Genomic DNA, 20123 nt, shown 5'->3' on the forward strand with positions numbered 1-20123 from the left:
GGGTAGGGAGTTTCTCAGAATCTGAAAGTCCCTTTAAAAATAAGTAGAGCACCCAGAAACCACACCCATATGAATAAGCCTTCTGTGATTGGACAAGATGAAGAGTGCAATGTTACTGCCCCACCTCTCTTCCTTGTCCAATCAGAGAATGCTTTACATTCATTCACAAAATGAAAAGCATTCTCTGAATGGTGCCCGTGTCAAGCAGGAGACATTGTGTTCAGTATGCAGGAGTAGAGATGTACAATTTCCTGAAATTTTAAAGCCATGGGGAAAAATTTTTTTTTCAGTTTTTCAGAAAAAAATACATTTTGGAAAAACTAACAAAAAAAATTAAATGTGGAGCAGAATTAAAAATTGAAAGTCATTTTGTTATACTGAGAAGGTGAAATGCAGTGTATATAAAAGTATTATTCTTGAAATAAGAGTACAGCTTGTTCAGTAAATAAACTAAACTTTTTAAATTGTATTTTTTTTTTATTACAAATGGAATAACAAGGACTGTATATGTTAACCACTTCAGCCCTGGAAGATTTGGCTGCACAATGACCAGTCCATTTATTGATATACGGCACTGCATCGATTTAACTGACAATTGCACGGACAGTTTACGTCCTTTTTTCCCACAAATAGCGCTTTCTTTTGGTGGTATTTGATCACCTATGCGGTTTTTTATTTTTTGCACTATAAAAAAAAGAAAAAAAAAACACAATTTTGGAAAAAAAAATCTTTTGCTTTTTGCTATAATAAATATCCCCATTTAAAAAAAAAACAAAAAACACATTTTTTCCTCAGTTTAGGCCAATATGTATTCTTCTACATATTTGTGCGCTATATACACTGCACTGTATTATATATACTACACTGACTGCAATATATACTCGGAACTTCATTATATATACTATACGGACTGCACTATATACTCTGCACTGCCTTATATACTATATGGACTGCACTATATACTCTGAACTGCATTATATATACTATACGGATTGCACAATATACTCTGAACTGCCTTAAATAGTATACAGAATTCACTATATACTCTAAACTGCAGTATATATACTATGCGGACTGCATTATATAATCTGAACTGCATTATATATACTTTACGGACTGCACTATATACTCTGAACTTCAGTATATATACTATACGGATTGCACTATATACTGTGAACTGCCTTATATATACTATACGGACTGCAATATATACTCTGAACTGTGTTATATATACACTGTGTTATATACTCTGCCCTACACTGTGATATATACTACGCAGTGCATTGTGTTATATAATCTGCCCTAAACTGTACTATATATTTTGCAGTACACTGTTATATACTCTGCCCTACACTGTGCTATATACTCTGCAGTGCACTGTTATATACTCTACACTACACTGTCATATATACTTTGCCTTACACTGTTTAATACACTGAGCTGACTGACCATATACTACGCTACACTAAATAACCTGCCTAATCTCCATTCATAAATACTATATGCTGTATAAGGTCGCTGTGTAAGCATCCTTATATAGTGTGGGGCGTGGACTTATCCCCCGAGCCATGATTGGCCAAAGGCATCCTGCCTTTGGCCAATCATGGCTCTCACAGCAGATTGCGCTGTGATTGGCCAAAGAATGCAGGTCAGGTGCATGATTTGGCCAATCAGCAGCCGTCAATGCACTGCAATCTCGCAGTGCATTATGGGGTGCTCCACGGCACTCGAATTTGCCGCGAACGCCCCATAAGTTCACAGAACAAATGAACATCTGGACACATGTACACATGTATTCACAGCCTTTGCCATGATACTCAAAATTGAGCTCCGGTGCATGCTGTTTCCACTGATAATCCTTGAGATGTTTCTACACAAACATCCTTGATGAAAATCTGCTTCAGAACGCTCTGGCCCTCAAACTACGGCGAAGGTTCATCTTCCAACAGGACAATGACCCTAAGCACACAGCTAAGATAACAAAGGAGTGGTTATGGGACAGACTTAAATCGATTGAACACCTCTGGAGAGATCTGAAAATGGCTGTGCACCTACGCTCCCGATATAACCTGATGGAGATTGAGAGACCCTACAAAGAATGGGAGAAACTGCCCAAAAATAGGCATGCCAAGCTTGTAGCATCATACTCGAAAGGACTCAAGACTAATTAGGGCCAAAAGTGCTTCAACAAAGTATTGGGCAAAGGCTGCGAATACTTATGTACATGTGATTTTTTTCACTTTTTATTTTTAATAAACTTGCAAAGATTTCAAACAAACGTCTTTCATGTTGTCATTAAGGGGTATTGTTTGTAGAATTATGAGTAAAATATAACTGTCAGGGCTGGGCTTAGCCCTTCCTTCTCAGAGCTCAGGCTACTCAGCTGTCAGTTAATTGCCAAGACTCATCATTCCACAGTGACTCACCTGATGATCATTGCCTGCTCGTCAATCAGTCTGCTGGCTTAATAAGCTGCTTGGATCAGATGTCCTGTTCCTTTGCATTGGTCAACATATTCGAATACTCTCTGCTGTGTTTTCCTATTAACCACCTCAATACAGTGCAGTTACACCCCCTTCCTGACCAGACCAATTTTCAGCTTTCAGCGCTCTCACAGTTTGAATGACAATTACTCAGTCATCCTACACTGTATCCATATGAAACGTGCGTCCTTTTTTCCACACAAATAGAGCTTTCTTTTAGTGGTATTTAATCACTAGTGGGTTTTTTATTTTTTGTGCTATAAATAAAATAAAACTTAAATTTTGTGAAAAAAATGCCTTTTTCTTCGTTTCTGTCATAAATTTTTGATAATTAGTAATTTTTCTTCATAAATTTTGGCCAAAATTTATACTGCTACATATCTTTGGTAAAAAATAACCCACATTAGTATATATTATTTGGTCTTTGTGAAAGTTATAGAGTCTACAAACTATGGTGCCAATCACTGAAAATTGATCACTTCTGATCAGGCCTTCAGTACATCAGGTGTACCTCATTTCTTGAGACACTAACAAGTCAGGAAAGTACAAATACCCCCCAAATGACCCCTTTTTACAAAGTAGACATCCCAAGGTATTAAGTAAGTAGCATGGTGAGTTTTTTTAAGTTGTCATTTTTTCCCACAATTCTTTGCAAAATGAAGATTTTTTCTTTTTTTTTCTTTTTTTTTACTAAATTGTCATATTATCAGGTTATTTCTCACACACAGCATATGCATACAACAAATTACACCCCAAAATACATTCTGCTACTCTTCCCGAGTACGGCGATACCACATGTGTAGGACTTTTACACAGCCTGGCCACATACAGAGCACTAACATTGATGTAGTCCCTTCAGACGTTCTACGAGCAAAAATTACGCATCTCATTTCTCAACCACCTATTACACTTTTGAAGGCCCTGGAGTACCAGGACAATGGAATTTCCCATAAAATTACCCCATTTTGGAAAGCAAACACCCCAACGTATAATCTGTGAGGCATAATGAGTCTTTTGAACGGTTCATTTTTTTCCAGAAGTTTTTGGAATATGTGGAAAAAAATTAAAACGCATTTTTTTTTTTACACAAAATTGTCAATTTATGAGATATTTCTAACACATAGCATGTATATAGCAAAAATTACACCCCAAAATACATTCTGCTACTCCTCCCGAGTATGGCGATACCACATGTGTAGGACTTTTACACAGCCTGGCCACATAGAGAGGCCGAACATTGAAGTAGTACGTTCAGGCGTTCTAGGAGCATAAATGACACATCTCATTTCATTCCTACCCATCACGCTTTTGAAGGTCCTGGACCACCAGGACAATGAAATTACCCACAAAATGACCCCATTTTGGAAAGCAAACACCCCAACGTATATTCTATGAGACATGGGCTGGAGATAGGTACTCGGGTACTCTGATGGCCTGGTGACAGGTACTCGGGTACTCTGATGGCCTGGTGACAGGTACTCGGGTACTCTGATGGTCTGGTGACAGGTACTCGGGTACTCTGATGGTCTGGTGACAGGTACTCCGGTACTCTGATGGTCTGGTGACAGGTACTCGGGTACTCTGATGGTCTGGTGGCAGGTACTCGGGTACTCTGATGGCCTGGTGGCAGGTACTCGGGTACTCTGATGGCCTGGTGACAGGTACTCGGGTACTCTGATGGCCTGGTGACAGGTACTCGGGTACTCTGATGGCCTGGGGACAGGTACTCGGGTACTCTGATGGCCTGGTGACAGGTATTCGGGTACTCTGATGGCCTGGTGACAGGTACACGGGTACTCTGATGGCCTGGTGACAGGTACTCTGATGGTTTGGTGACTGGTATTTGGGTACTCTGAAGGGCGGTGACAGGTACTCATATGGACTGTGACAGGTACTCGGGTACTCAGATGGACTGTGACAGGTACTCTGGCACACAGATGGACTGGAACAGGTACTCGGGTACTCAGATGGGCTGTGACAGGTACTCGGGTACCCTGATGGACTGTGACAGGTACTCGGTACTCTAATGGACTGTGACAGGTACTCGGTACTCTAATGGACTGTGACAGGTACTCGGGTACCCTGATGGACTGTGACAGGTACTCGGTACTCTAATGGACTGTGACAGGTACTCGGTACTCTAATGGACCGTGACAGGTACTCGGGTACCCTGATGGGCCGTAACAGGTACTCGGGTACCCTGATGGGCCATGACAGGTACTCGGGTACCCTGATGGGCCGTGACAGGTACTCGGGTACCCTGATGTTCCGTGACAGGTACTCGGGTACTCTGATGTGCCGTGACAGGTACTCGGGTACTCTGATGTGCCGTGACAGGTACTCGGGTACTCTGATGGGCTGTGACAGGTACTCGGGTACTCTGATGGGCTGTGACAGGTACTCGGGTACTCAGATGAACTGTGACAGGTACTCGGGTACTCTGATGGGCTGTGACAGGTACTCGGGTACTCTGATGGGCTGTGACAGGTACTCGGGTACTCTGATGGGCTGTGACAGGTACTCGGGTACTCTGATGTGCTGTGACAGGTACTCAAATACTCTGATGGACTGTGACAGGTACTCTGATGGACTGTGATTGACAGGTACTATGAGGGGTGGTGACAGGTCCTCTTTATTGGGGGGGGGGGGCAATCAGTATGATTGATGTACACTGTATGCGGTAACGAGATGTTACCGCAATCTCCTCCTCACACACGATCGGTGTGTGAGGAGGAGAACCCGGTAACATCCCGTTACCGCAGTTTGTTTACATTTTTGTGATCGGCTGTGAAAGGATCACAGCCAATCACGTGAGTAAACAGCCGGCCAATGGCTGTTTACCAGCGTCGGTGACGAGCAGTGTTCCCGGGGAACACGCCGCCACCGACGTGCACGCGCAGCGCGCTCGCGATCGCGGGCATGCGCCGTGCACGTTCGGGGTGTGACCATCTGTGATCGGCCGTGACTTCATCACGGCCAATCACGTGGTAAACAGCCATAACGAATGGCTGTTCACCCCCTTTTGGTGGCGAGCGGTGTCTCCGTGACACGCCGCCACCGAAGAAACAGGGATGCGCGCGCACGATCGCGCGCATTCCCTGTTTAAACGGGAGGCCTTCATATGACGGCCTCCGGCCACAATAGGTGCTCCGCCTGGCCGTCATTTGACGGCCGGCGGTCAGCAACTAGTTAAAGACTTTTGCTTTGCTGACTTCTCTTCTGGTTCCTGAACCCTGTTTGCTGCCTTTGACTACGCTGATCTCTGGACTCCTGTTTTACTGGCGTGTTCTCACTACCTGCTCTGGTTATGGAACCATGGCTATGTTTTGACTATGTTTGCTCTGTTTGTACCATTTTACAATTTTATTAAAGTGTGATTTTTACTGCACTTCTGTCTCTGTCTGATTCATGGTTCATGACAGTAACATAACAAAATTTTGAAAAAGTGAAATACTGTGAATACTTTCCAGATTCACTGTATATAGGGCTAAAATTTAACTACTTGCCAACCGGCCCATTGCCAAATGATGGCTACAGGGTGGTTGGATAACTCTGGGAGGACATACAGTGCCATTCCTCTCTACCCTCTGTGTACCGAGCGGTACAGTGGGAGAGGAGAGGGGGAGAGAGCGGATGGCAGCAGCGCTGTGGGCTGGATCTGTAGTGCCCACAGTGCTGCTCTGTGACAATTGCAGTCACATTCAGCCATCCATCCATGCTCATACTCTGTAATACTCGGCAATACCCTGCCATACTCTGCAATTCCCTGCAATACCCTGCCATACACTGCAATACCCTGTCATACTCTACCATACCCTGCATTACCCTGCAATACCCTGCCACACCCTGCCATACCCTGTCATACCCTGCCATACTCTGCCATATTCTGCCATACTCTGCCATACTCTGCAATACCCTGCCATACCCTGCAATACTCTGCCATACCCTGCCATACTCTGCAATACCCTGCCATACTCTGCAATACCCTGCCATACTCTGCAATACTTGGTGATACCCAGCCATACTCTGCCATACCCAGTCATACTCAGCGATACCCAGCCATGCTCAGTCATACTCAGCCATACTCAGCCATGCTTGGCCATGCTCAGCCATGCTCAGTCATACTCAGCCATACTCAGCCATACTCAGCCATACTCAGCCATACTCTGCCATGCTCAGCCATACTCGGCTGTACTCTGCCTCTGTATGTCATGACGCTGGTTCCTCTCTCCCCTTTGTGTACCAATCGGTACAGTGTGAGAGGGGAGGGGGAGAGAGCGGATGGCAGCAGTGCTGTGGGCTGGATCTGTAGTGCCCACAGTGCTGCTCTGTGACAATTGCAGTCACATCCAGCCATCCATGCCCTGCAATACTCTGCAATAGCCTGCCGTACCCTGCTATACTCTGCAATGCTCTGCCATACTCTGCAATACTCTGCCATACTCTGCCATACTCTGCAATACCATGCCATACTCTGCAATACCCTGCAATACTCTGCAATACCCTGCCATAATCTACAATACTCTGCCATACTCTGCCATACCCTGCCATACCCTGCAATACCCTGTCATACTCTGCAATACCTTGCCATATCCTGCCATACTCTGCAATACACTGCCCTACCATGCCATACCCTGCCATATTCTGCCATACCCTGCAATACCCTGTCATACTCTGCCATACTCTGCAATACTCTGCCATAACCTGCCATACCCTTCCATACTCTGCAATACTCTGCAATACCCTGCCATACTCTGCAATACTTGGTGATATCCAGCCATACACCGCCATACTCTGCAATACCCTACCATACTCTACAATACCCTGCCATACTCTGCCATACCCTGCCATACCCTGCAATACCCTGCAATACCCTGCCATACTCTGCAATACCCTGCCATACCCTGCCATACTCTGCAATACCCGGCCATACTCTGCCATACCCTGCAAAACCCATTACAAGGATGTTATCATTCCTTGTAATAGGAATAAAAGTGATCAAAAAATTATTTTTGGGAAAAAAGTGTCAAACTAAAATAAAGTAATATGAACAATAAAAAAAATATTTTTTTTAAAGCACCCCTGCCCCCATGTGCTTGCATGCAGAAGTGAACGCATTACGTAAGTCCTGCCCATATATGAAAACGGTGTTAAAACCACACATGTGAGGTATTGCTGAGAACGTTAGAGTGAGAGCAATATTTTTGGCCCTAGACCTCCTCTGTAGCTCAAAACATGTAACCAGTAACATTTTTTAAAGTGTCGCCTATGGGGATTTTTAAGTAGCAAAGTTTGGAGCTATTCCATGAGCGTGTGAAATTTTGAAGGGTGACATGTTAGGTATCTATTTAGCTTAACTTCATCTTTCACACCATGCAAAAACATTGGGCTAACTTTACTTTGTTTTTTAAAGCACAAAACAGTTTTATTTTTTGAAAAAAAACACGTTTGAAAGATTTCTGCACAAATACAGTGCGAGATAAAAAGTTGCAACGACCACCATTGTATTCTCTAGGGTCTTTGCTAAAAAAAAACATATATAATGTTTTGGGGCCCTATGTAATTTTCTAGCAAATAAATTATAATTTTTACATGTAGGAGAGAAATGTCAGAATTGGACTGGGTGCTCCAGAACGCCTACAGGTTCTCCCTGCATGTTAGGCTTCTGTATGTGGCCATGCTTTGTAAAAGTCTTACACATGTGGTATCACCATACTTGGGAGTAGTAGCAGAATGTGTTTTGGGGTGTAATTTGTGGTATCCATATGCTGAGTGTGAGAAATAACCTGCTAACATGACAATTTTGTGAAAAAAAAAGAAAAAAAAATCTTGATATTGCAAAGAATTGTGGGGAAAAAAAACGACAACTTCAAAAAACTCACCATGCATCTTTATAAATACCCATGGATGTCTTCTTTCCAAAAAATGGGTCATTTGGGTGGTATTTGTACTTTTCTTGCATGTTAGGGTCTCAAGAAATTAGACCAAATAATATACACCAATTTGTACTTATTTTTACCAAAGATATGTAGCAGTATAAATTTTGGTCAAAATGTATGAAGAAAAATTACTAACTTGCTACATTTTTAAACAGAAACGAAGAATATTTTTTTTTCTTTTACATTTTTAAATACCATCAATAGAAAGCTCTATTTGTGTGAAAAAAAGTACAAAAAATTCATATGGGTCAAGTGGTTAAGTCCAATATTACAATACTATGACTGATTTTTTTTTTTTTACTATTGGATAGTCAAGAAAGATTAGAACTACTGTTGAGTTTTTACTGCTGGCTATGACCCATTTGGGAACATTTTTCCTTACTCACTGTTAATATTATGCGTATTGGATCAAACTGGCAGTTTGGGACAGGAAGGCGAAAAAAATCACCCCTAAGGGAACAAAAGAAGAACTCAAAACCCGAAAGAGGCACTAACCCTTACCCAATCTACCTAGTACCAGAACAAAAAACAATGTTTTGAGCTGGGCTTTAATTGAGTTACATAACTACTGTCCCTAAGCAATAGCACTTGGTGACTGCAGACATTTCCATGGATTGATCAAAGAAATTTATGCAAATGATGGCCAGGAAACAAGTCTCAGAAGTGTGCACACATATGCAGATGCCCTAAAGTAAGAGGATGGCCTATGATGTGGAAAACTTTAGTTAGCTGGCCTTGAGCTCCCCTGTGCCTATATCCATGTGCAAGCAGGAAGGCAGCAGGAGGCATTGTTAACGAGTGCTTCATTTAACATATATTTTTACTGACACTATAAAGAAAAGAAAAACGATTGATTAGATCTCAAATGAAACATACTGCTTGTTATTTGCATGGGTATATTGGCATAACAGACCAGCCTAGTTACAGATATGCACTATTAAAATACAAGCTATATATCAGCTCCTGATTATTAGAAAATACTGAAATATTTTTTCTAATTATAGATATTTAGTTAAGGAGCAAATGTATAATACAAGTTAAAATAAAAATGAGACTAAAATATTTACTTCATTTTTCAAATGTTAAAGTCTGAATAAAATGACAATAACAATCATATTATAATGACAAAAACAATACAGCATTACAGGTGTTTTAAAACATTCTAAGAATAATATTCAGGTGACGGGTGGCCCCGCCCTCCTCAGCTAAGACGTGTCAGGCTGCCGGAATTCCCCCAGTGTCTCCGGTGGAGACAGGATAAATGCGCTGCTCTAGACCATCAGGAGAGATCACCCATCGCTGGACCCCGGAGAAGAGATCAGATCACCCATCGCTGGGCCCCCGGAGAAGAGATCAGCCATCGCTGGATAGCAAGAGTGGATTGCCACCACTGGAATCTTTTTATTTTATTTTTTCTATTTTTAACAAAGGACTTTTCCCAACGGTGTCTGTGTGTTTTTTAACAATTTTCTACACTTTCTTTGTGAAATGGTAGGGGTAATTTTGTACCCCCTTACCATATCAAACTGGGGAGGTGGGATCTGGGGGTCTCCTTGATAAAGGGGGCTTCCAGATTCTGATAAGCCCCCCGCCCGCAGACCCCCACAACCACCGGCCAGGGTTGTGGGGATAAGGCCATTGTCCCTATCAACATGGGGACATGGTGCTTTGAGGGGTCACAAACCCCGAAAAGCATCCTTCCAATGTTGAGGGCATGTGGCCTGGTACGGTTTAGGAGGGGGGTGGCGCTCTCTCATCCCCCTTTCCCTTTAGCCTGCCAGGTTGCGCGCTCGGATAAAGGGTCTGGTATGGATTTTTGGGGGGAACTCCACGCCATTTTTTTTTTTTTTATCAATGACTTTCAATGACTGTTCTCTGTATTACGGGGAGCCGACAATTCATTATAGCCACGAGTGCTTTTAAATGACTTTTTTTCCTGCAGAAATGACACTTTGTGCAGGGATAGTTCTAAGCATGGGAAACATGCACCCCTTTACAGGCATACTATAGACACCCCCCAGTTATGCAATTACAGGAATATTACACTTTTATTGTTTCACCTTATTAAAATCACTGCTCCTGAAAAAACATTTGTTTTTAAAACTTTTTTTTGCATTGATTGATGTCCCCTGGGGCAGGACCCGGGTCCCCAAACACTTTTTAGGACAATAACTTGCATATTAGCCTTTAAAATTAGCACTTTTGATTTTGAACGTTCCCATAGACTTTAATAGGGTTCTAAAGTTCACACAAATTTTAGAGCTGTTCGCAGGTTCTGGTGCGAACCGAACCGGGGGGGTGTTCGGCTCATCCTTAATCTTGATACCCTCTTGCTTGCTCTTGTAATAAAAGAAGCTGTAAGCCTCAAAATAAGTTGTTACAACCACAGGGATTTGTGATAGGTTTTAGTTATATTGTGTGCACATATTCCCAAGTCAGGTGTGTATGTGTCTATTGCATTCTAGGTGGATAAGTGTATGCAAACATATTAACAATGTCTATGAAAAGTGCAGAGAAAAAATAATATACCCTACAGTTGTTTTTCATTTTTGTCACTATTTTAAAATATGAATCTGCAACACAGTAAATGATATGTGTATCCTTAGTAATATGAAAGCTTTTAAAACTTGAAAACTTTAAAGAGTTTCAGATAAATTAATTTTCTCCAAAAATCCCTTAATTATTCACAGTCAGTTATAGGGCTGATAAATCTAAAGCTAAAATGGAAACATAAAAACTCCCTCAAGAAATGTCAGTTATCTTTTATGTAAAAGTAGAAATGAAAGGGGCTGACTGGCACTGTTAGACTTGAAAAAAATACTTTTTCTCGGGACACTGTTGGGAGTCTATCCTAACACACCACTTTTACAATGATCTTTCGCAACCACAAACATTTATCTACAATACCTACAGTACCCATCACCATCTAAAAAAAAATAAACATATATTAAATAATACATAATAGATCATTTCTGTTCTTGTAGACTTGCAAAAGGCATGCGAAGTGCTGAGAATATGTAGTAACCAATTGTGTTACCAATTTAAAAAGTAAAAAAAAAAAAATCAACTTTAAATTCAATTTAGTTTTTCTTTTAATTTAGAAGAGAACCACCGGTGTGGTTGATTTAAGACAAATAGTCTGTTCACTTTACAAAATAATTTTCCCTCTCTTTAGCTAAGTGAATAAGACGAAGGTCTATTAACTTCCAACTTCTAATCATGTGTAAGCAAATACATCACTATTCTTAGCTTGGTGAATATGAATTCACTTTGCAAAGTAATTCAACCCCTTTGTGTCATACATCCAATACATCCATACATCCATCAATATGATAAAAATACATGAAGGGCAAAGACATGATATCAATTGACTAAATTCATGAAAGCACATATTGTATACAATTTTACTTTAAGAATCATCTTAAGCAGCTTTGGTTGATATGTAAGTATACAATGTACCATAAAGAATGCTCTTTGATCGAATGGTTACTATTAATGGGACAATGATCCAAAATAATGATTTTGCATTACTTTCTTGCCAACTAACACTGACACTTAAAATGCAAATGCTTATTTTAGACCAATGAAACATAAGAATAACAGTTCTGAAGCATGTAGTGGGTATATTGGTGTCGCGCTGCTCTAACATTAAATTATTAGTCCAGGGAGTCTATTTTTCTCCCTCCCTTGCCTATCTATGTGAGAAAATTATCTCAGATAATAGTAAAACAATGTATTGGTTATTAAAAATTCCAAAATAATCAATCAGTTAGTGGCCATATGTCAAAAGTATATAGGTCAACATAAATATGCTAAAAACACCATTTAAAGTGAAAATTCATTCAATATAGTTCCAAATCAAACAGGGACGGTCGTAGGGATGGTCTTTACCCTACGAGTGATGTCACACCATGTGACTTCATCAGGGGATCAAAATCACGTGGTGTGACGTCACACGTAGGGATGGGAAAGACGCTCAACATTGATGTACACAAGCACGAGCTCGCTGCTCGTTTGGATAAGGGCTGTTTTTAACCAAACATTTTGTGAGTACCCTGTGTGATAACATTTAATAAATTTGATATATATTATAAATGACTACACTCTGGTATGGCACAGAATAATTCACATGTGTACTTAATAAAAAATCATTAAATACATTTTAAAAGCAACTGGAAGTAACTAAATTTGGCTTGATATCAGCTTCTTGTAATTCCCTATACAGTCGAATTCTGGCTGGGAAAGGGAAGTAAACCATTAAAGGCTATTTGGGTTCTGCTACATGACTTATGCTGACAGAAAACATGCTTAAAGGAGGTGGGAGCAGAGTGATAAGCTAATTAGTGCTGTTACTCCTTGGCTGGATAATGGCAGCTTGGAGGTGACCATTCTGTATTGTTTGGCTGAAATAGATTCAGGTGAGCAACCTGGATGTGATATCCAGGAGGGCTTTGTATATATCAGGATTGGATGGAGAGAAGTGCAAATCCTCTGGGAAGTAAAACAACTCTCATGTATGTTTGCATACTGTGAATTTAGCGTTTTGCCTGAAGTTCAACTTTAAAGATTTCCTTTTGAAAAATAAATACTACTTTCACACAATGTTTTTAATCTAAGGGGGAACAAAAAGGATACCAAATAGATACAGACAGATCGGACTTTTAAGGCATGGAAACAAATGAGAAAGTAGCGAAAAAAATAGTTTATTGATGAAAAATACATAGTTTCATAACAGTGTTCAAAATAGATTAAAATCATATAAAATGATACATTTTGTACATTGAGCCCTTGTGCATCACATCTATGCGTTTCGCCATAAAGGCTTCATCAGGGCACAGAAAAAGTTTCAAATACGTAACAAGAAAGAGCAGAATAAATCTCACTATCTTCAAATGGGCTACGCCCCAATTACATATATCACGGCAACCGGGACAAGTCTGAATATATGGGGAGAGTCTGCCAAGCTGTGATAAGATAAACAGGGTGTGGCGCGTTCATGAAAAAAGTTAATAGTTGCTTATAGCATCATTCCACATTGCAACATCATCACGAACAGCCCATAAAGCCCAGATTCCCATCCAAGTGGAGCTTAGCAGATACTGATAATAGGTAATGTACCCCAGTCAGCATCATCAGCAGCTAAAGATAGATGTATGTGTAATGGAACAAAGAGACATGCCCCTGGGAGACAGCCCAACGCTGTGCACTTTGTGTCTATTTTTCATCAATAAACAATTTTTTCGCTACTTTCTCATTTGTTTCCATGGTTTAAAAGTCCGAACTGTTGGTACCTATTTGGTATCCTTTTTGTTCCCCCTACAAGATATATACGGATGTGGCATTGTGGGTGCTTCTCCCTTTTTTCTGTTTTTAATCTAAACTTTCCCGTTTATTTTTTGCTGTTAGAGAAATTTGAACCATGCCTTATGGGTTTTTGCCCTCCTCTGCATCAACTGTAGGTTAAGGGTTCTGTAAAGTTTTTTTTTATTTCTTTTTTTTATTGGTTGAATGTGATGAACCTATTGGATGTCTATTTTCAACATAACTTTGTTGATTTATTATTGTAAAAAAAAAAAACATTTATTAATAATTAGGTGTATTAACCACTTGCCGACCAGCGCACGACGATGTACGTCGACAGAATGGCACGGGTAGGCAAATGGGCGTACATGTACGTCCCTTTAAATTTGCCGCCCTGTCATCGGGAGCGCGCCGCCGGCGGCACGCTCCCGCGCTGGTCGGGACCCCCGTGAGTCCGGTCGCGGGACCCGCGGACTCGATCGCCGCGTACATACCCGCGATCGTCTCACGGAGCGGCCAAATGAAGAAATGCCGCTGTAAACAGCATTTCTCCATTCTGCCTAGCAACTAGTGACGCTGATCTCTGCTCCATGTGATTGGAGCAGAGATCAGTGTTCACTAAATGAAAGCCCAACACCCCCACAGTTAGTAACACACCCCTAGGAACACTTAACCCCTACACTGCCACCCACTGGTTAACCCCTTCACTGCCAGTGTCATTTACACAGGAATCACTGCATTTATATAGCAGTGATTACTGTATAAATGACAATGGTCCCAAAAATGTGTCAAAAATGTCCGATGGGTCCCCCACAATGTCGCAGTCACAATAAAAATCGCTGATCGCCGCCATTACTAGTAAAAAAAAAATTATAAAAAATTATTAATAAAAATGCTATAAAACTATCCCTATTTTGTAAACGCTATAACTTTTGCGCAAACCAATCAATAATCGCTTATTGTGATTTTTTTTACCAAAAATATGTAGAAGAATACGTATCAGCCTAAACTGAGGGAAAAAATGTTTTTTTATATATTTTTGGGGGATATTTATTATAACAAAAAGTAAAAAATAATGCGTTTTTTTCAAAATTGTTGCTCTATTTTTGTTTATAGCGCAAAAAATAAAAACCGCAGGGGTGATCAAATACCACCAAAAGAAATCTCTATTTGTGGGGAAAAAACAACGTCAATTTTGTTTGGGAGCCACGTCGCATGACCGCGCAATTGTCAGTTAAATCGACGCAGTGCCGAATCGCAAAAAGTGGTCTGGTCTTTGACCAGCAACATGGTCCGGTCTGAAAGTGGTTAAGCAATCCTTAAATGTATGTTAAAAGCACCATAACTACAATACCATGCAAACGTTTTAGACAGGTGTGAAAAAATGCTGTACATTAAGAATGCTGGAATAGAAGTGTTAATAGTTTATTTTTTATCAATTAACAAAAAAAAAACAGGTACGCTCATCTACTGTCCAGAGAAGGCAGACCAGAAGTGGTCTTCATTGAAGAATTATGGCTAAAAAGCCGTACCTCCAACGTGGAAACAAGACTAAGACTAAGTATGTGCCTATATTTCTCAGCACTGGGGACACGATTGATCCTGACCAAACTTCCAACTCCATTTTCAGCCCAAACTTGCAAGGAACCTCCACATTGCTTCTGTGTTGCCTGCAGACCCTCATTATTGTACCGCTCTCCAGCCCTTTGGCAAACAAACTACCTCTTGCTACAGTCAAATATTTCACATTTTGACTCATCAGTCCAGAGCACCTGCTGCCATTTTTCTGCACCCCAGTTCCTAAGTTTTCTTTCACAGTTGAGTCACTAAGCTTAGTTTCCACATTGGAGGTATGGCTTTTTAGCCATAATTCTTCAATGAAGACCATGTCTGGCCTGACTTCTCACAACAGTAGATGGGCATACCTGGGTCCTGTCAATTCTGTGCTGATGGCACTGCTGGCCATCTTCTGATTTCAAAGAGAAGAAAGCATGATGTGTCTTTTATCTGCTGCATTAAGTTTCCTTGGCTGACCACTGCATCTACAATCTTCAATGTTGCATTATCAATGGTTTCCTCAATGCTACAAAATACAGGCAGATACTCATCCAGCATGCTATACCATCAGGGAGGTGTGTGATTGTCCCTAACTGTATTCTGCTGGAGGACAACAACCCCAAACATACAGCCAATGTCATTAAGAACTATCTTCAGTGTAAAGAAGAGTTCTGAAAGCAATGGTTTGCCCCCCACAGAGCTCTGATCTCAACATGATCAAATTGTCTACGGTAACACAGAGAGACACAAGGATTTGAGGCAGCCTACACCCACAAACGATTTGTGGTAAGTTTTCCAAGATGTTTGAAACAGCCTGCCAAGTACCTTCAAAAACAGTGTGAAAGTGTACCTAGAAGAATTGATGCTGGTTTGAAGTCAAAAGGGTGGTCACACCAAATATTGATTTGAGTTAAATTTTTCTTCTGTTTACTCACTTTTTAAACTAATAAAAATCAACTATTAACACCTCTATACCTTTTTTCAAATGTATTAATTTTGCTAAAAAATAAACAGCAGTACCTCCTTGGAATCTATTATTCTCTGTCAAATATAAGTTATTAGTACTTACGTTCTAATGACAACCATGAGACTGTATCCAAAAACACCAACACCGACCATGAAATAGGAAAGTGGCAGCCTGAATTTCAACCATCCGATTGTACGTTGGTCATTGTAGAAGCCATAAAACAAAACAGAATATTTGGCATAACCCTGCGGAATTTGAACACATGAAAATGGCATTTATCATCTACTTTCTCAAACATATTTTTTGTTCAACTAAGCTGCTTCTCAAAGATATTTCTGTAAATTGAGGAGGTTGATAAACTCAGCAGCGGCATAAGGTGATATATAGCGGAGACAATTACACAGCTCTTGCAGAGCAGACTGTGTCGTTTATTATGATGTTATTAACTTGACAAGTTAATTCACAACTGCACTTACTTTAGATGTTGTTGCTAAGATCTCACAATAGTATTGTAATTGTTTTTCTATCATGCTATAAAGAACTACCCTGGTTCCTTTTATAACACAGTTCTAAAGCTGTACTATTGGTAGACAATTACATAAACCCTTGCTGATAATAAGAAAAAAAGAATAATATACCTCAAAGTCCCAAAGCACGGAGAAATCCATAGCTGTTTTCTCTTCCCTCCTAGGCACTGTCTTTCGAGGTAAACTGCCATACGGTAGACCCATTAAAATCTGGTTAGTGGAAATATGACAGCACAGTGAAATATGTGAAAAAAATAAAATAAATAACAACTGATTTTGTAATTTTAATGAAGTGTGAAATTGTTTTAAAGACTTTAATTTAATATTTGCAGGGATTATCTCAGTGTTGAATGCTCAAAGAAAAATTAATAAAATATAAAAATGTTAATTATAATTATTCATACAGTAGGCATAGGCATCTAGACTGTAAACATTAAATGTATTATCACTTAGCTTGACCTTGCGACATCAGGACAAAAAATTAGGCAAATAGATGCTTCTGGGAAAGGAAGCCGCAGACAACAATAGGTTCTAACCTTTCAACACTTAGATTAGATCATCAAATGTAAACTTTATTTAAAAATCATGTATTTCTTATTAAAATCTTATATTAAAGCGGGAGTAAACCCGCTGACTTTTTTTTTTTTTACACCTGCAAGGGAAAAGGCATACCAGCTCATTATGAAATACTTACCTTAGAACGAGGCTCCGGCATCTCACTCGGTCCACGCCAAGGGAGCTGACATGTTCGGCGTGCCTTCTGGGTATCTCGGCTCCGGCACTGTGAGTGGCCGGAGCCGCGATGTTGTCACTCCCACACATGCGCGCGGGAGTTTTCTTCCCGGCAAGGTCTGGTGTCTGCCAGACTTTCAGCTGAGAGTCCCATATGCGCATGCACCGCTGAAGTCAGCGGCTCATTGTGAGGGGAATAACTCCTAAACCGTAGAGGTTTAGGAAATATTCTTTTTTACCTATAGGTAAGCCTTATTATAGGCTTACCTGTAGGTTCAAGTCAACAATTTGACTATACAACTGCTTTAATGTAACTTAGATGTAGCTTACAACTTTTACTGATAGAATAAGTGGTAAATCCTGCCATGAAGGAACTTGTGGCTCCTCTGTTTTTGGGTGATAACCGTCTACAACTGTGCTTCTATGTTGTCACCCTGTCATAAGTACACCTGATAGAAACTACAAGCACCCCTTATGTAGTCATGATTCACCATTGTCACCATCAAGAAGTCGGTGCATAGCAATGATGTGCTGCCCTGCTGGAGTGAGTGAATGTAGACAGGAAGTAGCTGAAAGGAGGAGATCATCAACACTGAGACTGGAAAATTATTGGAAAAAAGGTGAAACCAGATTTTAGCTAGTGAAGTTGCACTTTGCAAGGAATTTTTTCCCCAGAGCTTAGTTAATGAGTTAGACCTCCGCTGACTTCTAGCACCCAGTCAAGTGCAATCAAAAATGCTGGTTTTTATTTTCCTTGCACAGGGTTGTGAATGATAGGGCCAGCAACCCTGAAGTTCATATAAATGTCTTTATTTGCTTACATGATAGAAAGTATAATAGAGGTCTAACGCATTCCAGTGGGTAGCCTTGATCACTGCAGTTCTGTTATAGTCTTTGTGACTGTTGAAAAGCCTTATGATCACTTCCTGCCCCCATCAGAAGTATACTGGAATAGGAAAAGTAAAGAACCAGAAGTAGCAGGAAATATCCTCAATGATTTAGGTACTGTATAGGACGCCAAGGTTGGGTCCTGGACGGGTGCTATGTAGCACCGGTATTCGGGTTGTTGTCCCTTTAAGGGAATCCCGGTAGGCTCAGGCGGTCACCCAAAAATGGGTGAGAAATATCGGGGATAGTCTTTAGGAGAGGACTGACTCGCGGGCCTCTCTCTATTAAAAGAGAGATAGTTGGGACCCGGAATTTGGGGGGCTCTGAAGTGACATTTGGGTGGGAAAGAGCCTCCCTCCCTGACCACAGGGACTCTGCACACAGGCCTCCAAGAAGACAGCTCATAAGACAGGAAGTAGTAGAGAGGTGGTGGTGAGGAGGAGTAGGAGATTAACACCTGTCTGAGGAGCTGTGTTGCTGTGTTGCTATCTTGGAGGCTACAAAAGATTGCTATAAGGACTCTGAAAACTTTGAGGCGAAGATCCGACTACAGAACTGTAGGTGCTTTCTTTTCTTGTTCTTTTTGTGCTGAAGATAAGCTGACTTTAATTTACGTTTGTTTTGTTTGCTGAAGAAAAGCCTTATTTTGATTTAATTATAAATAAAAGTATTTTTGGTTTCACCTTTGACCGGTTTATGCACTTGGTCCCACGGAGCTAGTATCCTCAAACTTTACAGTACATACAGTATCTCACAAAAATGAGCACACCCTCATATTTTTGTAAATATTTTATATCTTTTCATGTGACAACACTGAAGAAATTACACTTTGCTACAATGTAAAGTAGTGAGTGTACAGCTTGTATTACAGTGTAAAATTGCTTTCTCCTCAAAATAATTCAACATACAGCCATTAATGTCTAAACCGCTGGCAAAAAAGTACGCCATTAAGTGAAAATGTCCAAATTGGACCCAATGTGTAAATTTTTTGTGTGCCCATCATTATTTTCCAGCACTGCCTTAACCCTCTTGGGCATGGAGTTTATTAGAGCTTCACAGGTTGCCACTGGAGTCCTCTTCCACTTTTCCCCAATTACATCATGGAGCTGGTGGATGTTAGAGACCTTGCGCTCCTTCATCTTCTGTTTAAGGATGGCCCACAGATGCTAAATAGGGTTTAGGTGTGGAGACATGCTTGGCCTGTCCATCACCTTTACCCTCAGCTTCTTTAGGAAGACAATGGTCGTCTTGGAGGTCTGTTGGGAGTCGTTATCATGTTGGAATACTACCCTGTGGCCCAGTCTCCAAAGGGAGGGGATCATGCTCTGCTTCAGTATGTCACATTCATGGTTCCCTCAATGAACTGTAGCTCCCCAGTGCTAGCAGCACTCATGCAGCCCCAGGCCATGACACTCCCACCAACATGCTTGACTGTAGGAAAGACACACTTGTTGTTGTACTCCTCACTCCTCACCTGGTTGCTGCCACAAACGCTTGACAACATCTAAAACAAATAAGATTATCTTGGTCTCATCAGACCACAGGACATGGTTCCAGTAATCCACGCCCTTAGGCCGCGTACACACGAGAGGATTGTCCGTCCAACTTAGTCCGCTGAAACGTGTTTCAGCGGACAATCCGCTCGTGTGTGGGCTTCAGCGGACTTTTTCAGCGGACAGTCTGGTGGACTAAGTCTTTCGGAATTTCCGTAATTTTGTCCGTCCAAACT

General features: G+C 40.9%; 1 protein-coding gene across 1 annotated transcript in view; it reads right to left on the reverse strand.

The window, feature by feature from the left end:
• Window positions 1–20123, reverse strand: part of TMC2 (transmembrane channel like 2) — a 159550-nt gene that overhangs the window by 94508 nt on the left and 44919 nt on the right. Inside the window, exons 6-7 of the mRNA XM_077493813.1 lie at window positions 16886–16984; window positions 16350–16492 (exon numbers count right to left, since the gene is read on the reverse strand). Of these exons, the coding sequence (XP_077349939.1) occupies window positions 16350–16492; window positions 16886–16984 (242 nt within the window). The remainder of the gene's footprint in view (window positions 1–16349; window positions 16493–16885; window positions 16985–20123) is intronic.

Source organism: Lithobates pipiens, unplaced genomic scaffold (genome assembly GCF_037356315.1).
Source record: "Lithobates pipiens isolate NorthernLeopardFrog02 unplaced genomic scaffold, aLitPip1_a1.2 Scaffold_19, whole genome shotgun sequence".
NCBI lineage: Eukaryota > Metazoa > Chordata > Amphibia > Anura > Ranidae > Lithobates > Lithobates pipiens.